This window comes from Rhinopithecus roxellana, chromosome 14 (genome assembly GCF_007565055.1).
Source record: "Rhinopithecus roxellana isolate Shanxi Qingling chromosome 14, ASM756505v1, whole genome shotgun sequence".
Classification (NCBI taxonomy): Eukaryota; Metazoa; Chordata; class Mammalia; order Primates; family Cercopithecidae; genus Rhinopithecus; species Rhinopithecus roxellana.
The window spans coordinates 134,486,667-134,505,979 of NC_044562.1; the positions used below are offsets into that span (position 1 = coordinate 134,486,667).

The 19,313-nt window shown below is 45.4% G+C and overlaps 2 protein-coding genes across 14 annotated transcripts in view; one reads left to right on the forward strand and one right to left on the reverse strand.

Annotated features, from left to right (window-relative positions):
- C14H2orf76 (chromosome 14 C2orf76 homolog) overlaps positions 1-7,094 on the reverse strand; it is a 96,070-nt gene extending 88,976 nt beyond the window's left edge. For 7 of the 13 annotated variants that reach the window (XR_004053138.1, XR_004053139.1, XM_030916240.1 and 4 more), the window contains exon 1: positions 6,905-6,995. The gene's annotated coding sequence lies outside the window, so the exon portion shown is untranslated. Of the gene's footprint in view, positions 1-6,904 lie in introns of all 13 variants that reach the window. The other 6 variants (XM_030916236.1, XM_030916243.1, XM_030916244.1 and 3 more) reach the window with 6 other exon arrangements.
- A 64-nt stretch (positions 7,095-7,158) lies between these two features.
- On the forward strand, positions 7,159-12,767 carry DBI (diazepam binding inhibitor, acyl-CoA binding protein). Its single transcript, XM_010362152.2, has 4 exons — positions 7,159-7,302; positions 8,439-8,556; positions 10,960-11,022; positions 12,470-12,767. The coding sequence occupies exons 1-4, from the start codon at positions 7,294-7,296 to the stop codon at positions 12,541-12,543; spliced, it is 264 nt and encodes an 87-aa protein (XP_010360454.1). The 5' UTR covers positions 7,159-7,293; the 3' UTR covers positions 12,544-12,767.
- The last annotated feature ends 6,546 nt before the right edge of the window (positions 12,768-19,313 follow it).

Sequence of the window (19,313 nt, forward strand, 5' to 3'; positions counted from 1 at the left end):
GAATTTTAACAGATTCCTAGAGAGAATCATTTTGAAAAACCAAAATATTTATAAAGCACATCTACTCCCTAAATTTAAGTACTGTAAAATCACACTTGTCATATATCAACTTTGCTTTAAAGTTTGTCTTATCCAAACGAAAAAGGTACAACTTTCAAAAACAGAAGGTTCTAACCACTGTTCAATTAAATCTGACCTAAAGCTGCCTCCATAGGTAATGAACTGCACCCTATCTTACTATGTAAACAAGCTGCAACCTAACTTGCAAGTGTATTATTGTAGTAAGTAACGGAGCCTCAGCCAATCACAGCAGCCAAACTTTCAGCCAATACAGGCTGCAAACTGCCAAAACATGTCAAAATAAGGCAAAAGCCAAGCTGTAGCCAGTCAGACTATTTCGGTCTCTCACTTGTTTTCTGGCCATAAACACTGCCTGCTGGATATTTATAGACAGAAAATACTGTTGCTGGTTAGTGCTCTCTGAACCTTTACTAGTTCAGACGCTGCCTAATTCATGCATTCTTTACTTAAACGCTGCTAAATTGAATTTGTCAAAAGTTTTCCTTTTAACACCAGATTCTCTCTTTCATTATAGACAGATAGGTTATATACAGAAAGAGTATATTAGAGTGATTACATATATATACATATGTACATATGTATATGTAATCATGCTAAATGCTTAATTCTCCTCAAGATTTAGGAACCAGTATCACAGGGCAGAGTCCATCACCTTCCTTTTAAAACAAATAAATCAATAAGAAGAACATATGAAACACAGTTGTTACTGTTCCTTTTTGTGAGGAAACTGAATTGGCAAAGGTGAGCAGGTATAAAAGGAGAAAGAGCAGGAAATTGCTAAGAAGAAAATCACTGAATATGCAAATGATTCTGAAACTGCCCTTAATGATTTTGGAGTAAATAATCCTTAAGTGCAATTAAATAGCATTTAAATATGTCATTTTATAAAAAAAAACAAAAAAAATGTTGTTTAAGGCCAGGGGTGATGTTGGGGAGCCTAAATTATTTTTATTACCCTTCTTAAAAAGACAGAACACCTAGCATACTGTTAGTAGATGAATGATAAATGCTCACCATTTACAGAAAATTTAACCTTGGCAAATTAATAACTTTATATTAACTTCAGTTTAAGTTTGTAAGAATGACAAATTAAAATTAATTCGCACTTAGTACTATGACTAAAAGCAAAATGTTAATTGCATTTTAATCTACTCTGGCCTATTTCAAAAGCATAATTTTAACTCTTGGATGGAGAACAAAATTGTCTCCTAAAAACAGATCTCAGTAACAATGAAATATCAAGAGTTGGACATTATAATAAAAAGAAAAAAGGTAACAATAATTTTCTTTTTCTTTTTTTTTTGAGAGTCTCGTTGGAGTCTTGCTCTGTCACTCAGGGTGGAGTGCAGTGACACGATCTCAGCTCACTGCAACCTCTGCCTCCCATGTTCAAGTGATTCTCCTGCTCAGCCTTCAGAGTAGCTGGGACTATGGGCACACGCTGCCATGCCCGGCTAATTTTTGTAGTTTTAGTAGAGATGGGGTTTCACCATGTTGAGCAGGCTAGTCTCAAATTCCTGATCTCAGGCGATCCACCCACCTCAACCTCCCAAAGTGTTGGGATTACAGGCATGAGCTACCGTGCCCAGCCCCAGGAATTTTCTTTTTAGGACAGACTGGAGAATGAGTGAGAAAAGGATTGGGAGAGGCTGGTTGAAGGCACAGCTGAAATTAAATAGGAGGAATAAGTTCTGGCGTTCTATGGTTAACAGTACATTACAAAATAGCTAGAAGCGAGATTTTTAAATATCCTCATCACAAAAAGATAAATGCATGAGGCAATGGTCACACTAAATACCCTGAATGGCTCATTCTACAACATATATATGCATTGAAACATCAAACTGTGCTGCCCAAATATGTACAATTACGTGTCAATTAAAGAATCCGCTTTACATTTTTTCAAAAGCATATTTTTTTAAATATGAAACTCAGCATTTATAAACTACATTTAGGGCAGGGCATGGTGGCTCACGCTTGTAATCCCAGCACTTTGGGAGGCTGAGGCAGGCGGATCACTGATGGATCACTTGAGGTCAGGAGTTCAAGACCAGCCTGGCCAACATGGTGAAACCCCATCTCTACTAAAAATACAGAAAAAAATTAGCCGGGCGTGGTGGCCTGCCCCTGTAATCCCAGTTACTCGGGAGGTTGAGGCATGAGAATCACTTGAACCAGGAGGCAGAGGCTGCAGTGAGCCAAGATCGTGCCACTGCACTCTAGCCTGGGAGACAGTGTGAGGCTCCATCTCAAAATATAAAAACAAACAAACAAAAAAAAACCCCTACATTTATAAACTAGGACTATATGAGAGTTAAATAACATTTGAAAAGTTCTTGGCATTTTTTTGTTTGTTTGTTTGTTTAGCCGCATAATACAAATGAAAGCACCATTATTCTAGAAGAGTTGGTTAAATCATCTTTCACTGACAGAACTTTTGAGAAATATATTTTCAAAAATTCATTTATAAATGATTTCAAAGTCTTCAACCTCAACTATTTTTTAGATAGGTTAAAAAAATAAAATCTTCCACCTCTAGGGGGTTAGGTAACACATTAGCTACAAGATGAATTTTAGCTAATCTGCTGACTGGCACATGCTTCTCCGTGCTGTAACTGCTTTACTACACAATGACATTAGCAGCTGACCTTCCCTGAGGAAGAACCATTATCAGTTCCAAATAAATATATCCTTGATTACTGTTCATATGTACAGTACACCACCCACTGACAAATCAACACCTACAATTCCTCAGACCTGCCATTATGACCTTCAATCTGGAGCAAATGTACAAAACCATAATTTGTTTTCTCTGCTCAAGATATGCAAGACCATTCTGGACAGTTGAGTTTTCCCAAGGGTTGGAGATTTAACCATTTGGAAAGAATATTTCATATACTTGCTTTCTTAAACAAGGTATACTGGGTATAAATTCTATTTTTCTTGATTTGCAATCATCAGTGAGAATGTCAATCCCTGTATTGTGTGTTAGGAGACATTTCTCCATGGGTCTCCCACACTTTTGCGTGTCTTAGAAGTAGAGGCGCTGGCTGCTTTCATTCTTAACTATCTTTCAAGGATATGTATACAGCTAACAGCTTAGAAAGACAGAGACAGTATCTCCCACCAGACTGTCCAGTACAATGAAGATATCTCACTCCAGGGTAAGGCTGGGCAGGTTTGCCTGCAGCCCTTTATAAAGAATTTGATTTACCTAAACCTGGGGTTTTACAGCTGTGACACAAATCCACTGCACACGCAGTAGCAAATGAGCTACTCTGATTGCCCCTGTGGGACCTAAAGGGAGAAGGAATGGAATCAACTCCTCCTCTCAGTGGTGGCATTAGATTCTCATAGGAGCGCGAACCCTATTGTGAACTGAGCATATGAGGGATCTACGTTGCATGTTCCTTGTGAGAATCTAATGCCTGATGATTTGAGGTGGGACAGTTTCAACCCAAAACCATCCCCCTACCACCCCAGCCATGAAAAAACTGCCTTCCATGAAACCGGTCCCTGGTGCCAAAAAGGTTGAGGACTGCTGCTGTACACCACCATCCACCCAACAGGATGTAATGGACATTTATGGAACACCCCGCTAATGACTGCAAAATGCACATTCTTTTCAAGTATCCACAAAATAGATGCCAAGACATCCATATTCAGCACCACAGGAAAAAACCATGACGAGTTTAAAGAAGTGAAATTAAATAGTGTGTTCTCTGACCATAGTGGAATCAAATTGGAAATCAGAAACAGAAAGCTACCAGCAAAGTCTTCAAACACTTGGAAACTAAGGAACAGACTACTAAGCAAGCCCTGGACCAAAGAGGAAGTCCCAAAGGAAACTAAGGCCAGGTTCAGTGGCTCACACCTGTAATCCCAGCACTTTGGGAGGCTGAGGTGGGCAGATTTCAGGTCAGGAGTTCGAGACCAGACTAGCCAACATGATAAAACCCTATCTCTACTAAAAATACAAAAATCCGCTGGGCTTGGTGGCAGGCACTGTAATCCCAGCTACTCAGGAGGCTGAAACAGGAGAATGGCTTGAACCCAGGAGGCAGAGGTTGCAGTGAGCCGAGATCACTGCTCTCCGGCCTGGGTGACAGAGCGAGACTATGTCTCAAAAAAAAAAGAAACTAAAAATACCCTGAACTGAATAAAAGTTGGACACAGTTAAAGCACTGTGAAGAGGAAAATGCATTGCACTAAATGCATATATTAAATGAGAAAAAGTCTCAAGTCAATAATCTAAGCTCCCACCTCAAGAACCTAGAAAATCAAGAGCAGAACAAACCCAAAGCAAGCAGAAGGAAAGAAATAATAATGAGCGGAAATCAATAAAATTGAAAACAGAAAATAGAAAATCCATGAGAAAAGAGCTGGTTCTTTGAAAAGATTTTTTAAACACTGAAAAATCTTGAGCAAGACCAGCTAGGAAAAAAAAAGAAGGCACAAATAACCAATATCGGTAATGAAACGGAGGATATCACTATAGGCTCTGCACATATCAAAAGGATAATAAGGGAATAGGAACTAATTACATACATACATTTCACAGCACAAGACAAAATGGACCAATTTCTTTAAAAACTCAAACTACCAACACTCACCAGTATGAAATAAACAATATGAATAGCCCTATAACTATTAAGGAAATTAAATCCATAATTTAAGAACTCCCAAGAAAGAAATCTCCATAAGAACCTGATGGGGTTCCTGGAAAAAAGGAAGGAAGGGAGGGAGGAAGGAGAAAAGAAAAGAAATCTCCAGTCCTAGAGAGTTTCACTAGAGAACTCTACAAAACATTTAAAGAAGAATTAACATCAATTGTACACAACCTCTTTCAGAAAACAGAAAAGGAAGGAACATTTCCTAATTCATTTTATGAAGCTAGTCTTTCTACAATAATAAAGCCAGACAAAGCCATTACTAAAAAAAGACAACAACAGACCAATATCCCTTATGAATATAGACATAAAAATCCTTAGTAAGACATTAGCAAATACAATTTAGCAATACATAAAAATAATTATACACCATGACCAAGTAGTTTTTTCAAGAGAAGCAAGGTTAGTTTAATATTTGAAAATCAATCAGTGTAATCCACCAAATTAACAAGCTGAAGAAAAATCACACGATCACATCAAGTGATACAGAAAAGGCACCTGACAAACATCAATGGAGAGTCAACATCCATTCACAATAAGGACTCTCAGAAAAACAAGAAAAGAGGGGAACATCTCAGTTTGATAAAGAGCAACTACAAAAAAGAAACCAAAAAAAAAAAAAAAAAAAAAAACTAGAGCTAACATTAGACTTCACAAGGAAAGACTCAATGCTTTCCCCCTAAGATCAGGAACAAGGAAAGACAGCCATTCTCACCATTCTTACTCAACATGCTGCTGGAAGTTTTAGCCAGTGAAACAAGGCAAGAAAAGGAAATAAAAGGCAGAGTGTTGAGAAAGGAAGAAATAAAACTGTCCCTATATTTGCAGATGACATGATTATCTACACAGAAAATCCCAAGAATTCTCAAAAAAAAAAAAAAATCTAGAATTAATGAATTTGGCAAAGTCACAGGATACAAAATAAACACACAAAACCAACTGTATTTCCAAATAGTAGCAAAGAACATATGGAATACAATATACAATACGAATACAAATACAAAATACAATAACATTTGCAATCACTCAAAAAACAACTATTTAGGTATAAATCAAACAAAACATGCACAACAATATTGAAATTAGGCCAATTAATAACACTGCAATGGCCTCTAAGTTTTCAAGTGACAGGAAGCATTGTTAGTCTCTCATTTTAAATCAAAAGTTAGAAATGATTAAGCTTAGTGAGGAAGGCATGATAAAAGCCAAGATACGTTGAATACTAGGCCCCTTGCACCAAACAGCCAAGTTGTGAATATAAAAATAAAAATATTAGCCAGGCATGGTGGTTGCGCCCATAGTTCCAGCTACTCGGGAGGCTAAGGTGGGAGGATCGCTTGAGGCCTGCAGTTCAAGGCTGCAGAGAGCTGAGATTGTGCCACTGAACTACAGCCTGGGTAAAAGAGTGAGACCCTATCACACACAAAAAGAAATAAAAACAAAAAACTAAAAAACTAAATCAAAGCAACTGATCTTTGAGAAGTGATAACTGCATTATCAAAGTACCTAATCTCGACAATACCCTAACTTAAAACCTGCTGACTAGGGGATGCATTTGACTGCAAATCTGGCCCACACAAGCAATCTGAGTTTCCATCAAGGAAGCTGTAAGCACCAACTAGAGCAAAACCAAATCCAGGCCTCAAATGGAAAAAGCAGCTCTGAATTGTGATTTTCGAAGAAACCTGCATTTCTTACACTTCAGTGTACTTTCCCCATATTTAAGATTTTTGTTAATTTGTTTCGTTTTTCTTTCTCAGACAAAATTCTCAGACTGAAAACCCTAGATTTGTTCCCTATTGCATATTCATGACAAATAAGACACTGTCCCTGCCTTTAAGGCACCAGATGCAGAAATGGACCACAGACATCAATGTGCCATACAGGACTGACACTAAGGCCACAGGCAAGTCAAAGAACCCCTGCCAAAAGTTCAGAGGAAGAGGCCTCGGCTTCGCCTTTCTGGAGACCAGTCCAGCTTTCCACCATCACGCAGCTCACCAGGTACCATCTCCGGGGGTCTTCTCTAGACCCCAAAAGAAGAGCGGGTCCCGCCCACCATTCCCAGGTCTGAGTTTATTTGTCCAGAGAAGCAACTTCCGGCCTCTTCAGGCCGGGCAAGAGATTTAAGGAAAGAAAAGAAACATAAGGACCTTCGCTCTTCGGTCTCCGTCCCCTCCCCTTCTCCCGCGTGCCGTCCCCACAACGGCCCAGGACTGAACCCAACTCTCGACCAACTCGCGTCTGCAAAACTAACCGCCCAACTTCCGTGGTCCCCACCTGCTCCCGGCGTCCCCTTCGGCTACTCCCGGCGCGTGCGCAAGCAGTCCCACGCGGGCTCGGGCGGGGCTGGCGCCGCGGCGGGGGCTGGGCACGCCCCTAGCACAGAACTGGCTTCTGATTGGCTTTCCGGTGCTCGCCCGAGCAGGGTTGGGGCGAGTGAACCGCACCTCTAAAAGCGCTTGCCAGTGCAGCCTGAGGGATCATTTCCTGGTTCTCTCCTCCTGCGCGGTCTCCCTGGAGTTCTTGCAAGGCGGCCAGGATGTCTCAGGTACAGCGGGTGCACAGCCAGGCTGGGAAGGTGCAGCGGGCTGGAGGCCTGTTGGTGGCTCACCCGGCAGCCAGAAGCTCCCGGGCTGTTTCCTTCCGTGCCCCGCAGTTCCTCCTGGACCCATGCCCAGCCCTGATTCGTTGGACAGAGCCTTGTGAGCGGGATTTTCCGTTTGGGGATTTCTAACTCTGCTGCCCACCCCGCAACTGCCGGAAAGTTGCCCATGGGGTGGACTTCGCTGTGTAGCGGGAGAGGAGTGGGAGTCAAGGGTGCTTGATGGAAAGATGGGGGAAGGGGTTGCACGGATTGGAGGAGCGAGAAGACTCAGTCCCCATCCCGAAGCACAGGGCAGGACGTCGCGGCGGAGTGGGGAAGCGAGGAGGCCGTGGACGGGAGCTTGGAGGTCAGGGGAAGTACGGGGCCGGGTGCTCCGAGTGCGGGACGAGGAGAATCGCGGCCCGGGGAGAGGTGACCCAGGGCCCCCTCCCTTCCCTCCAGTGTAGACCCTTATCGGCGACCAAGCTATGTGGGGCGACCTCTGGCCCCTCCCGCCTGCCTCTGCCAATCCGGGCACTGGGACAGATGTCGGTGTTGAATGCCCGGGCCCCAGGGGAAGGGAGGGGACCAACGGGCTCCGGCGCTGACACCGGGGCACTCATGCCCTGTCCCCTTTCAGCTGTTTCCAGCATACTGTGCCGCCTCTGTCCCCAGGCCAGGGCTTAGCTGAAACCCCGGCCACTCCCTAGTGCCTGGCACGGTGGTGGCCAGGCAGTTGGCCGCGCTGCTTCTCCCGCTTCTCCTGCGGGGTGGACACCCACTGCGGGCAAAGGCTTGGCCTGCCCTCTTCACTGCTGTGTTTCCAGACCTGATGCCTGCGTTTGTGAGAGCGCTGGATACGTGGTTTTCGATTGAATGAGTGAACTGGAGGAGCTTCCCCTTCTTGTGTTGCTGAATCTTTCTAGCTGCCCTGTTGGGGCAGGGTAGGGCAGACACACTTCAGGGGCTGCATTGCCCGAAGGGTGCCACCTTTCCCACCTCTCCATCCCTGTAACTGGGCTCTGTTCAGGCCACAGCAGGACTCCTACCCTCTCCCACCCAGAGGAGGCCCTCAGTCCTCTCCTCTCCCTTCCACTTAGGCTGAGTTTGAGAAAGCTGCAGAGGAGGTTAAGCACCTTAAGACCAAGCCAGCCGATGATGAAATGCTGTTCATCTATGGCCGCTACAAACAAGCAACCGTGGGCGACGTAAATACAGGTATGCGGAGAGGGGGTTGGGAGGGCCTCTTCTCATCAAAGCAGGCTCAGCAGCCCGGCCTAGAAGTCCCTGGGAACTTCACTCAAACTGCCTGAGGCCCTACTCTTCGGTTGGGGTATGGTGATGGTTCCTGGGTTGGAAAAGACCGTGTTCCGGATTCTCAGTGTCTCCAATAGTAGCAGAATTCAAATCCTGGCTTTAGAAGGTCTTTACTGGTTATCACCAGCAGCTCCTCTCTACTAGGGAAGAAGCAAAGGCTGCAGCTTGGAAAAGACTTGCTGTAGGCTCTCAGCTCAGTGGCATCATTGTTGAGCCGTTCAGCTTCTGCCCTAGATGGGCAGGATCAAAGTTGGAGCACTTGACAGCCTGGCCAAGCCTGATGTCAGGAGCAGAGAAGCACCTGGTTTCTAGGGCCAGGTCAGAGCATTTCACTAACAAGTCTGTGCCTTCCTGATGACAACTTTTTCCCTGTCCGAAAATCTTGGTGCAGATTTTGAGGCTGTACTTTGGACTGTCGTGTTCTGTAATAACGTCTTTCCTACCTTGGGCAGGTATCATTCTGTCCCTAAGTCCCTGAAACATGGGTGGATACTGAGGCAACAGCACAGTGCATTCTGTGCAAGGACTCAGGGTTGTCATGGCAGCACAGAAGGGAGGTTTCCCCTGCCCCTGTTGAGGAGGAAAGTGAACACAGTAGCTGGGGTGGAAGATGGAGCATGTGGGCTGGCTGCCAAGCAGCTCTAAGCAGAAAATGGCACCCAGAATGACAGATCACAGGCAGTACCGAATCAAACCCTGGGGTTCACATGGAGCACTTAGTTGAGGAAGGTCTTGTGGCGAAGATGGGTTTTACAGTGAGTTCGTAGACTCTGTCCTTCCAGGAAGGAGAAGAAAAAGTGAAGTGGAGGAGGCCAGAGGTGCTGAGATGCTTTTCTGACAGTGTTTTCACAGAGACTGGCCTGTGCCGGTACTAGAGATACCGGTTTTCTCATGAGTCTAGATAGACTGGCATGGGAATCTTTCACTTACGGATCAAAGAGGTATCATTGGCTCTCTCTGGGGCTGTACTATACAGCCCTATTACACGATTATAAAACATGATAGTCCAAACACAAGAGTTTAGTACAATAGCCAGTAGCCACATATGACTATATAAATTTTAACGGAGGCTGGACGCGGTGACTCATGCCTGTAATCCCAGCACTTTGGGAGGCCGAGGCGGGTGGATCACGAGGTCAGGAGTTTGAGACTAACCTGGCCAACATAGTGAAACCCATCTCTACTAAAAATACAAAAATTAGCTGGGCATGGTGGCACGTGTCCGTAGTCCCAGATACTCGGGAGGCTGAGACAGGAGAATCGCTTGAACCTGGGGAGGTGGAGGTTGTGGTGAGCCGAGGATACACCACTGCACTCCAGCCTGGTCAACAGAACGAGACTCTGTCTCAAAAAAAAAAAAAAACTAAAAATAGTTAAATAAAATCAGGTAATCAGGTTTAGTCTTCATTCACAGGAGCCACATTTCAGATGCCCAGTAGTCATTTCAGGTACTTGGTGTGGCAAGTGGCTCCTGAATTGGACATTGCAAATATACATGTACATTTCCATTTCCATCGCTTGGAGAGAGCTGTCGAGGAGTGCTATTCTAGGATCCTGATGATGACCGCAAGGGCAGTTTGTTTCAGCTGTCCCTGGGAACAGTTCCCTGAAAGCGCTCAGGGACATTTTCTCAGACGCAGTGCTCCAGGCTGGACTCTGTTCCCTTTGGCTTTGGGGCTGGGCATGTTAGTGAAATAGGACAACAGGGAGATGGTGAGTGTGTTTCCCAACTGCAGATGATAACAGGTCTATAAGCATAAGGTCATCATGTAACTTAAAGAAACCTTACCCTCGGTGAAAACGCCCACAGATCAGCAAGAAATAGACTAACAATTTGGTAGAAAAATGGGGCTAGGATATAAACAGTTCATAGGAAAGGACACTTGATATCATTACTGATTAGGGAGAGAAATTGGGCAGCTAAGAGCAGGGGTGGGAGAGAAACTTTATAGTATTTTCCTCTGTCGCTTTTGAATTTTAAGCCATATGAATAGATGTTTTAAAAAAAATTGTAATTAAAGTATAATTTTTTTAAAGGAGAAATTTTGGAGTCACTTCACTTGTAAGAAAAAGGTTATCTTGTAATAAGAATAGTGTTCTTCCTATTTGCTCTAGATTTTAAGTTTGGATTGGCATATATCTGGTTTTCTTAGGGCAGAACCCACTCTACTAGACCTATTTAACCCCATGACAGAGCCTAGAAGGAACAGGTGTAATAGAAGATGGCATTTATGGCAAGAAAGTTGATCAAATTCTCCATTAGAATTCGAACCAGATCTAATGCCTTTTCTTTCCTTGTTTAAGAACGGCCCGGGATGTTGGACTTCACGGGCAAGGCCAAGTGGGATGCCTGGAATGAGCTGAAAGGTAATTGTTCTAATCAATTTCCTTCATTTGTGAAACCCAGTAATGAAAGAGTCTTCATTATGAAGTGTAGAGGAAGAGGAGAGGAAACAAAGTCAATGGGGCACGTGTGGGAAACCAGCCTGACCTGTGCCAGAATGGGAAAAAACTGGGCCACCTACTTTTTTTCCTAACACTGTTTATGCCTTTTCTAAAAGCACCATCTCTGAGCAGGAGTATCATTTAGAGAGGAGGGGCTGGGAATCAGGCCACTGAAAAATGGTTTGGGGAATGATGTAGTTGGTGTGGGCTTCGGATGTGTTCAGAATAAGGGGTGGTTTCCTGTCTGCAGCTCCCTCTCCCCTACAAGGCCAGGCGGTGACCCCCAACCCCAGTGGCCCTCCCCAGTTCCCTCCTAGCCAGAAGGGTACATGAAAGAAGGGAATGAGCTAATACATGGCCTGCCACTGGCATCGTAGGCTCAGTGAATGGAGCCATTATATGCTAAGCACCAGCAGCCAAGAAGTATCCAAGCTCGTACTTAATCACGTGCCACCTGCAGCAGCAAGACCCAAGAGTTGGCACCAAAACTCCTGGCAGCATTGGCATTCCCGCTGGCTAGTTTCTGAATAAGCCCTCTGTCTTTCTGCATATGAGCAATCCTTGAATTCAGAAAGGGTTACAATACAATAAACACACTCCTAGGATCTGCAAGTAACTGGGAAGGGAATGCCCGTCTGCCTGGCCATTTTCATGGGACATTTCCATACCATCCTCAGCCCCCATGTACTCTCCAGTGCTTCACAGCAAGCTCTGAGTTCCAGAGGGTCTCTCTCTTTCATCACAGAATCCAGGAAACTGGGTGTCACTGTCTCTGAGGGATACCTTCAGTGTCCTTTCTACTGCAGCAAGAAGACAAAGATTTGCCTCATTCCCCTCCAAGAAGCAGCCACTTTTGCTCAGAGTTCCTGAAACTTTTCTCATAGCCTCCCTCTGGGGAGAAGAAGGTGCCTGACTTTGCTTTTGCACTGCCAGCTTAACAGCTCTGGGAGATAGGAGCCCAACACAGAGACACTGAAAAGGCCAAAGCCAATGTCAGCCACAAGAGTTAGCAGGACCAGTAAAGTCACCACGGTGACAGTTTCCTGCCTGTCTGGAGGGTGGCACCTCTCCCCCGAGGCTCACACTGGCCATTCCCCCAGGACAGGTGGGGGATGCAGGTGTCCAGCAGATGGGCGACAGGTCTTGGCCAGCCCCACCAGGCTTTCTGAGCACAGTGGCTTATAGAGCATTCACTTCGGGCCAGGTTCCATGGATACCGTCTCCTCCAACATGTACTTAGTAGAATCTCAACTTTGTAAGTGAGAAACTGAGCCTCGGAGAGTTACAGCAGAGCTGCCTGGGGCTCTGGAAGCTGCTTATTTCCTACCATGCTGCCTCCCTGACAAATAATCCTATCGATTCCTTACAGGGACTACCAAGGAAGATGCCATGAAAGCTTACATCAGCAAAGTAGAAGAGCTAAAGAAAAAATATGGGATATGAGTGACTGGATTTGGTTACTAGGCCATGGATTTCTCCTAAACTGAGACAATGCCTTGTTTTTTCTAATACCGTGGATGGTGGGAATTCGAGAAAATAACCAGTTAGCCCAGCTACTCAAGGCTGCTCACCATACGGCTCTAACAAATTAGAGGCTAAAACGATTACTGACCTTCCTTAAGTAGTTTTTATCTGAGATCAATTAAAAGTATATTTGTTACTTTAAATAACTTTAGTGATCTGAGTTCTTGAGATGACTTTGTCTGACCTCAGCCTTGCTTCCTTTTTCTAAAGACCTCTGGTAGTGCTTCAGCCGCGTACCTGGTAGAGTATGAGGCAGGCAGTCCTGCCCTGCACCCTGGCCCAGGGTGTGCTGGCCCTTTGTGGGGAGGAGCAGGATGGTAGAAATGGCCTTTCTCGCCTCCTTCCCAGTTCAGCCACACTGAGGAAAATGAGACAGGCTGGCTGAGACCACAGTCTGCAGGTACTTCCGTCGGGGATGTTCCTGCCCCAGGCCCTGTGCAAGGCAGGGTTTACAGTGTTTGAGGTTTGTCTGAGGCCCAGCTGGTCCCTGATTCCAGAGTGCACGAGCCAGGGTGGAAACCCTCATCAGGAATGGAGTGTGAACCTGACAGGAGGCGTTCCCCAAGTCCCAGGGGAAGCCACAGACAGCTGTCTGGGCAACAGTCAGTGGGCAAGGGGTATGTCCTCTGCAGGCAGCAGGGAGAAGAATCCTGGCAGCTTGCAGAGGAGAAAGGCTGGAGCTTGACTCTGGAGGACGTAGGAAGTAGGTTGTTGAAAAGTAATAACGAAGAAAAGGAGACAGCTCTCTAGACCCTTCTTGCCAGATGTTCCCCTCCAGCTCTTGGATTTACAATCCCGCTGCCCTTTGCAGTGGGGATCATACCTCAATATTGTGTAATGGGGATTACTGTGCCCATTATTTGAGTGAGGAAATGAAGGCTCAGAGGTGATTTAAGTGGATCCAAGCCCAGGGCTTACTGGCCGGGAGGGCCCTGTTTGTCCCCCTCCACCACGTTCCCTCTCATGTCCCCTGGCTGCCACTTAGTCTGCATCTCTGCTGTGTCGCAGCAAGTGACATCTGTCTCTCTGGGCTAGCATAAGGTGCTGGTGTGAAATCTGTCCCTTGACTGTGCAGCTCATTCCAGAAGAGTGGCTTAGACAATGAGGTCCCACTTCCAAAGCTGGAGTGACGCACAGATGAGAGAGATTTTTAGGCACCTCAGGTGACTAGGTCATAGCTGGTTCGGGAGATGCCCTCCCCCCTTACTAGCAAGTACTTTACTGGTTTCTCAGAAAGTACTGTTTGTGCAGTTCTGAGAGCACCAGCAGCCTGGGGCTGCACCTGCTCCTGTGGCTCCCACAGGAGTCCTTGTACCACCCAGGGCTGGCTCACAGGGTGTCGCTTGGGGACAAATTATCGGGGGAACCTGCCCCTAATGTTTCAGCATACGTTCTATTTTCCATGAGTGTCAGCCAGCTGAGAAATAAAGAGAAAGAGTACAAAGAGAGGAATTTTAGAGCTGGGCTGCCAGGGGTGACATCACATATCAGTAGGACCGTGATGCCCACCTGAGCCTCAAACCAGCAAGTTTTTTATTAAGGGTTTCAAAAGGGGAGGGGATGTAAAACAGGTACAAAGATCACATGCTTCAAAAGGTAAAAAGCAGAACTACTAATAAGGGTCTAACAAAGATCACATGCTTCTGAGGGAACAGGACAAAGGGCAAAAGCAGAACTACTGATAAGGGTCTATGTTCAGCGGTGCAGTGCATGTATTGTCCTGATAAACATCTTAAACAACAGAAAACAGGGTTTGAGAGCAGAGAACCTGTCTGACCACAAATTTACCAGGATGGAGTTTTTCCCCACCCTACTAAGCCTGAGGGTACTACAGGAGACCAGGGCATATCTCAGTCCTTATCTCAACCGCATAGGAGAGACATTCCCAGAGCAGCGTTTATAGACCTCCCCACCAGGAATGCATTCCTTTCCCAGGGTATTAATATTAATATTCCTTGCTAGGAAAAGAATTTAGTGATGTCTTCCCTACGTGCACATCTGTTCATAGGTTCTCTACAAGAAGAAAAATTTGGCTGTTTTTGCCCAACTCTGCAAGCAGTCAGACCTTATGGTTGTCTTCCTTTGTTCCCTAAAAATTGCTGTTATTCTGTTCTTTTTCAAGGTGCACGGATTTCATATTGTTCAAACACACATGTTTTACAATCAATTTGTGCAGTTAACACAATTACCACAGTGGTCCTGAGGTGACGTACATCCTCAGCTTACAAAGATAACAGGATTAAGAGATTAAAGTAAAGACAGGCATAAGAAATTATAAAAGTATTATTTGGGAACTGATAAATGTCCATGAAATCTTTACAATTTATCTTCCTCTGCTGCAGCTCCAGGCAGTCCCTCTGTTCGGGGTCCCTGACTTCCTGCAACATCTCTCCCTTTCTTTTTATATAAATGTGCCATGGCGATGAAGTCTTGTTCATTCTCTTGGTTTTGATGCAGGATTCTTTGACTGGTCCAGCACGCTAAAAACAAGCCAATTAAACAGAGAAACATGATTCCAAAATTTACTACAGTGGAGCCCCTAATAGACTTAATCCAAGTTGTGGGGTTTAGTCCAGAAAGACTTTCTGCCACCTGATCTAACGCCTCAGCTCCAGGCACAATAGATAAATGAGCTTGAGAGGCTTCAAAAATTTGTTTCTTTAACTTAGTTACGTCCAAGGATAAATTATCTTCCCTACCCAGCAGGTGTCCTTTGACCATTTCCCACAAATGATCAGTCTTGTTGTAGGAATATGGTGTGATACAGAAATCAGAAGTATTCCAATCACATTGCATTTGCATGCAATGTTTGAGATTCACTACCCGATCTCCAAGCCAAATAACAGACTGTCTTAAATCATTAATTTGATTAACTAATTTTTGATCATTGCCCTGTTGAGAATTCCACATTTGGGTAGAATTGGCTTGTCAATCATTAACAAAATGAGCCGTTTGAATAGATTGGTGTAATGCCATTCCGGCAGTGGTGACCAGTGCAGTAACTGTAATTCGGCCCATGATCACAGCGATTAAAGTGAAAACAAATCTCTTAGATCTTTTAAGAATTTGTTGTAACACTTCATCAATTAAATGTACTGAGGGGGAAGATTCCCAAGATCTGGGTAAAGTTACCAGTATCCAGATTCCTTCTTGAGCTCGAACCAACATTACACTTTTCCTGAAGTCAAAACGGGAGTTAACACAAGTGTATAAATGGCAATTAATGCACTGGACAGTTTGATTGTTCATCCAAATATTGATGTTTCCCACTAACAGCGGGTAAGGAGGCTTAACACAACTCTGTATAGGAATTGTCAGGCTGGAGGTAAACAAAGCAGAATGTTTGAATCCACGTTGATACTGAGGAAGAGGGGCAACAGTGGCAACACCCAATGTTCTCCACCATAAAGAAGCAATCCAAGGTGCCCGGGGATGTCGAAGACATACAGGGGCATACCTGGGTCGAGAAGAATTTTAATGCCAATCGGAGTCCCATAAAGGAGGATCGGCATCAAAAAGAGGAAAAGGCTTCAAAGAGGATTTATCATGAGGTTCAGAATCACGGATGCGAGGGGCAGTAGTGGGGATAACAGAAAAGTTTCCCCTTCCCATACTCGCAGTCTGGACATGGCAATCGCCAGTTTCCCAAGTTCTGGGTGTTCTGGGCTCAGAATGGGGAATATCATACGAGGTCTCAGAAGGGGGGGTAATGCCCTTATCTTCCTATTTCAGAACGAGCTGAACCTCCTATGCCAAGTAAGATGAAGATCCTCATCCTCCCAATAAGAAATAAAATAGGCCAGGCGCGGTGGCTCAAGCCTGTAATCCCAGCACTTTGGGAAGCCGAGACGGGTGGATCACGAGGTCAGGAGATCGAGACCATCCTGGCGAACACGGTGAAACCCCGTCTCTACTAAAAAATACAAAAAACTAGTCGGGCGAGGTGGCGGGCGCCTGTAGTCCCAGCTACTCGGGAGGCTGAGGCAGGAGAATGGCGTGAACCCGGGAGGCGGAGCTTGTAGTGAGCTGAGATCCGGCCACTGCACTCCAGCCTGGGCGACAGAGCGAGACTCCGTCTCAAAAAAATAAAATAAAATAAATAAAATAAGTAGCCTCCAGGCATTCCCTTCCACCAGAGGAGCAGTTGTTTTTTAAATAGCCTTTTGGTGCCCAGTCTTATTACTAAACCGTATGAGTAATACTACTGCATGTGAGTTAACACATATCTTCCCAAATTAAAGTTTCAGATGGGCCCTCGAAATTTTTAGGACATGGTTTTCCTACAGGTTTATACTGAAAATATGGCGTATCTTCTATTACTCCCCTTTTTATTTGTATTAAAGGAGAAAGGGAGAGCTGGAGACTAAATGTCCCCATTCCCCTGTGGCTAATCTCTCTGGAAGATAAGCAGCCCAGACTTCAGTTTCTAGATAGATACAACCAGGTGCATGTCTGAGGCACAGAGGAGGATATTTATAACCCACAGTAACATCAAATGCAGTGCCTTCTTCTGGTTGAGCGGGACAACGGTCATCTGTAGCTCCAGGCACACACTATCGTTAGTATAGATTTCCGCAGGAGCATCCATCCAGGTGAGAGGTTGAATAAGTGGAGGAACCCTCCGTTCAGGGTCCCTGACTTCACAACACAAATGAGATTGGCAGTGAGGGTATCACCAAGCGTCCCCTCGCCTGTGAGGGGCCCACAGCACCTCTGGTCCATCTTAGCTGGAATCTGGCTTTGGTGACACACTGACTTGTGAATCCTACTTCAGCCTCTCAGTGCTGAGTCATGTATCACCTTGAAACCACAGTTCCTTCATCTGGAGAATGGGTACCATCTGCACCTCACAGTGCTGACAAGATGGGTCAGTGTTTAGCGCGGTGCCTACCCACCAGCAGCTGGTTTGCAGCCCAAAGATCTGCCCGGCGGGCTGGCCTGGCCTGGCCGCACCGTGCTGCCCCTCACCTTAGCAGGGCTCCAGAAATTTAGGGGTCAACCACGCAAGTAGGTGGGGGTTATCTGAGGATGTCCTCTCCAAACAAATAGTTCCAAGATTCACAAGTCTGGAAATCAGGACTGAGGATCAGGAGCCAGCCAGAAGGGAACATGGAAAGGCCACAGAATTTCAAGTGGCGAGGGCTTTCACTCAGTCACCATCCAAATTAAATAGACATGGGGCAAGATATGTCACCTCTGTAAGCCTCATATTCTTCATCAGTAAGCTGGGGCTGAACAGAAGGTCGTGTGTCCATTGAAAGCCAGAGAAGGAGAATGAGAAAGCCCCCGGGGCTGGCTGGCTTGATCAGAACCAGCTTGGACTGGGAAGTGGTGAGGGGGTAGTTGAAATACCCACATAATTAAGGGTGCTTCAAATTAAATTATAGGTATTTGAAGTTGAGGATGAACGAAGAGACATCACCAGCGGGGGCGGCTTTTGCATGGTTGTGCCTTTGGGTTCTGAGTCAGGGCAAGACAAGGCCTGTGCCCTTTGCAGTTCCCACGGAAGAGAAGTTCAGAATGTGTTTTCTTCTGTTTATTTTGTGGTCACAGTCAATCTCTCTTTCAAAAGGACTTGGGATAGCTAAGAATAAACCCCAAAATCAGGGCTGTCCTATGCTGGACCCTAGAAATGAAGACTCGTTCTTGCCTGAAAGCTATAAACCACAGTGCAAAAGATGTGCCATGGGAGGCCCTCTCCTCCCCCTCCAAGCAGAGAACCCACCCCCTTCTTGGCAACAACCCGCTGCTTAAGGTACAACTCAACCCTTGGAAGAGTAGGAATCATTGGTCTACAGGTTTATTTTATGGTTTTCAGTAAGTATCCTTGCTAAATAATGAATGAATGTAAGTCTAAACTGTAAATATTTTCTTTTTAATGTAGCTGTTGACAACCAAAATGAGTGACTGAGGCAGGCGTCCCCATCAATCCAAGTTTATTGAGCCAGCTTTGCGAGTGTGCCTGGGAAAACGCACAAGCCACACAGACAGATCTGTGGCTGTTTTTCTTTTTCCAAAGAGGCTCTCAGGAGGTTTAGTTTTTATACAGTTTCCCTAAAGGGGATGGGGCGGGGTGGCAGTGAGAGGAATGGTTACATACATGTGAGACCTCAGTCAGTGCCCACTAAGTCTACGTTTTACTAAATAAGATTTGAAGAAAAAGAGAATAGAGGATGCAGATGTCTCAGGGAGGGGTGAAGGAACAATCTCATCTTTGTTCTGTACCTGGGAAGATAAGCTGATAATCTACATTATCAGTGTGGAGTCTTTGGAAAAGGCTGGTTTCTATTTAGCTCTTAGGGAAGACAGCCTAATGGTGGTTAGCCAGGGAGAGGCTGTAATGAGGTATGTCTGAACTCCCATCACGTCATGCTCAGGAACTCAGCTTCCAAGGTTTCTCTGGGGTCCTCTTGGGCAAAAGGGGGTCCGTTCATTCTGTTGGGGAGCTTGGATTTCAACATTGATATGGCTTGGATGTGTGTTCCCCGCAAATCTCATGTTGAACTGTGAGTCCCAGTATGGAAGGTGGGGCCCGGTGGGAGGTATTGGATTGGGGCGGGGGGGTGTTGGGGGAGGGCGGGAGCTGGTAGACCCCCATTGATGGCTTTAAAAGTCTGGGACCTCCCACTCCTCACTCTCTTGCTCCTGCCCTCATATGTAACACGTTTGCTGCCTTCCATCATTGGAAG

Excerpts from the sequence above, each read along its gene's own strand:
- DBI (XM_010362152.2), top strand. Across the intron at positions 8,557-10,959 it reads CGTGGGCGACGTAAATACAG|AACGGCCCGGGATGTTGGAC; the intron begins GTATGCGGAGAG and ends TCCTTGTTTAAG. Across the intron at positions 11,023-12,469 it reads TGCCTGGAATGAGCTGAAAG|GGACTACCAAGGAAGATGCC; the intron begins GTAATTGTTCTA and ends GATTCCTTACAG.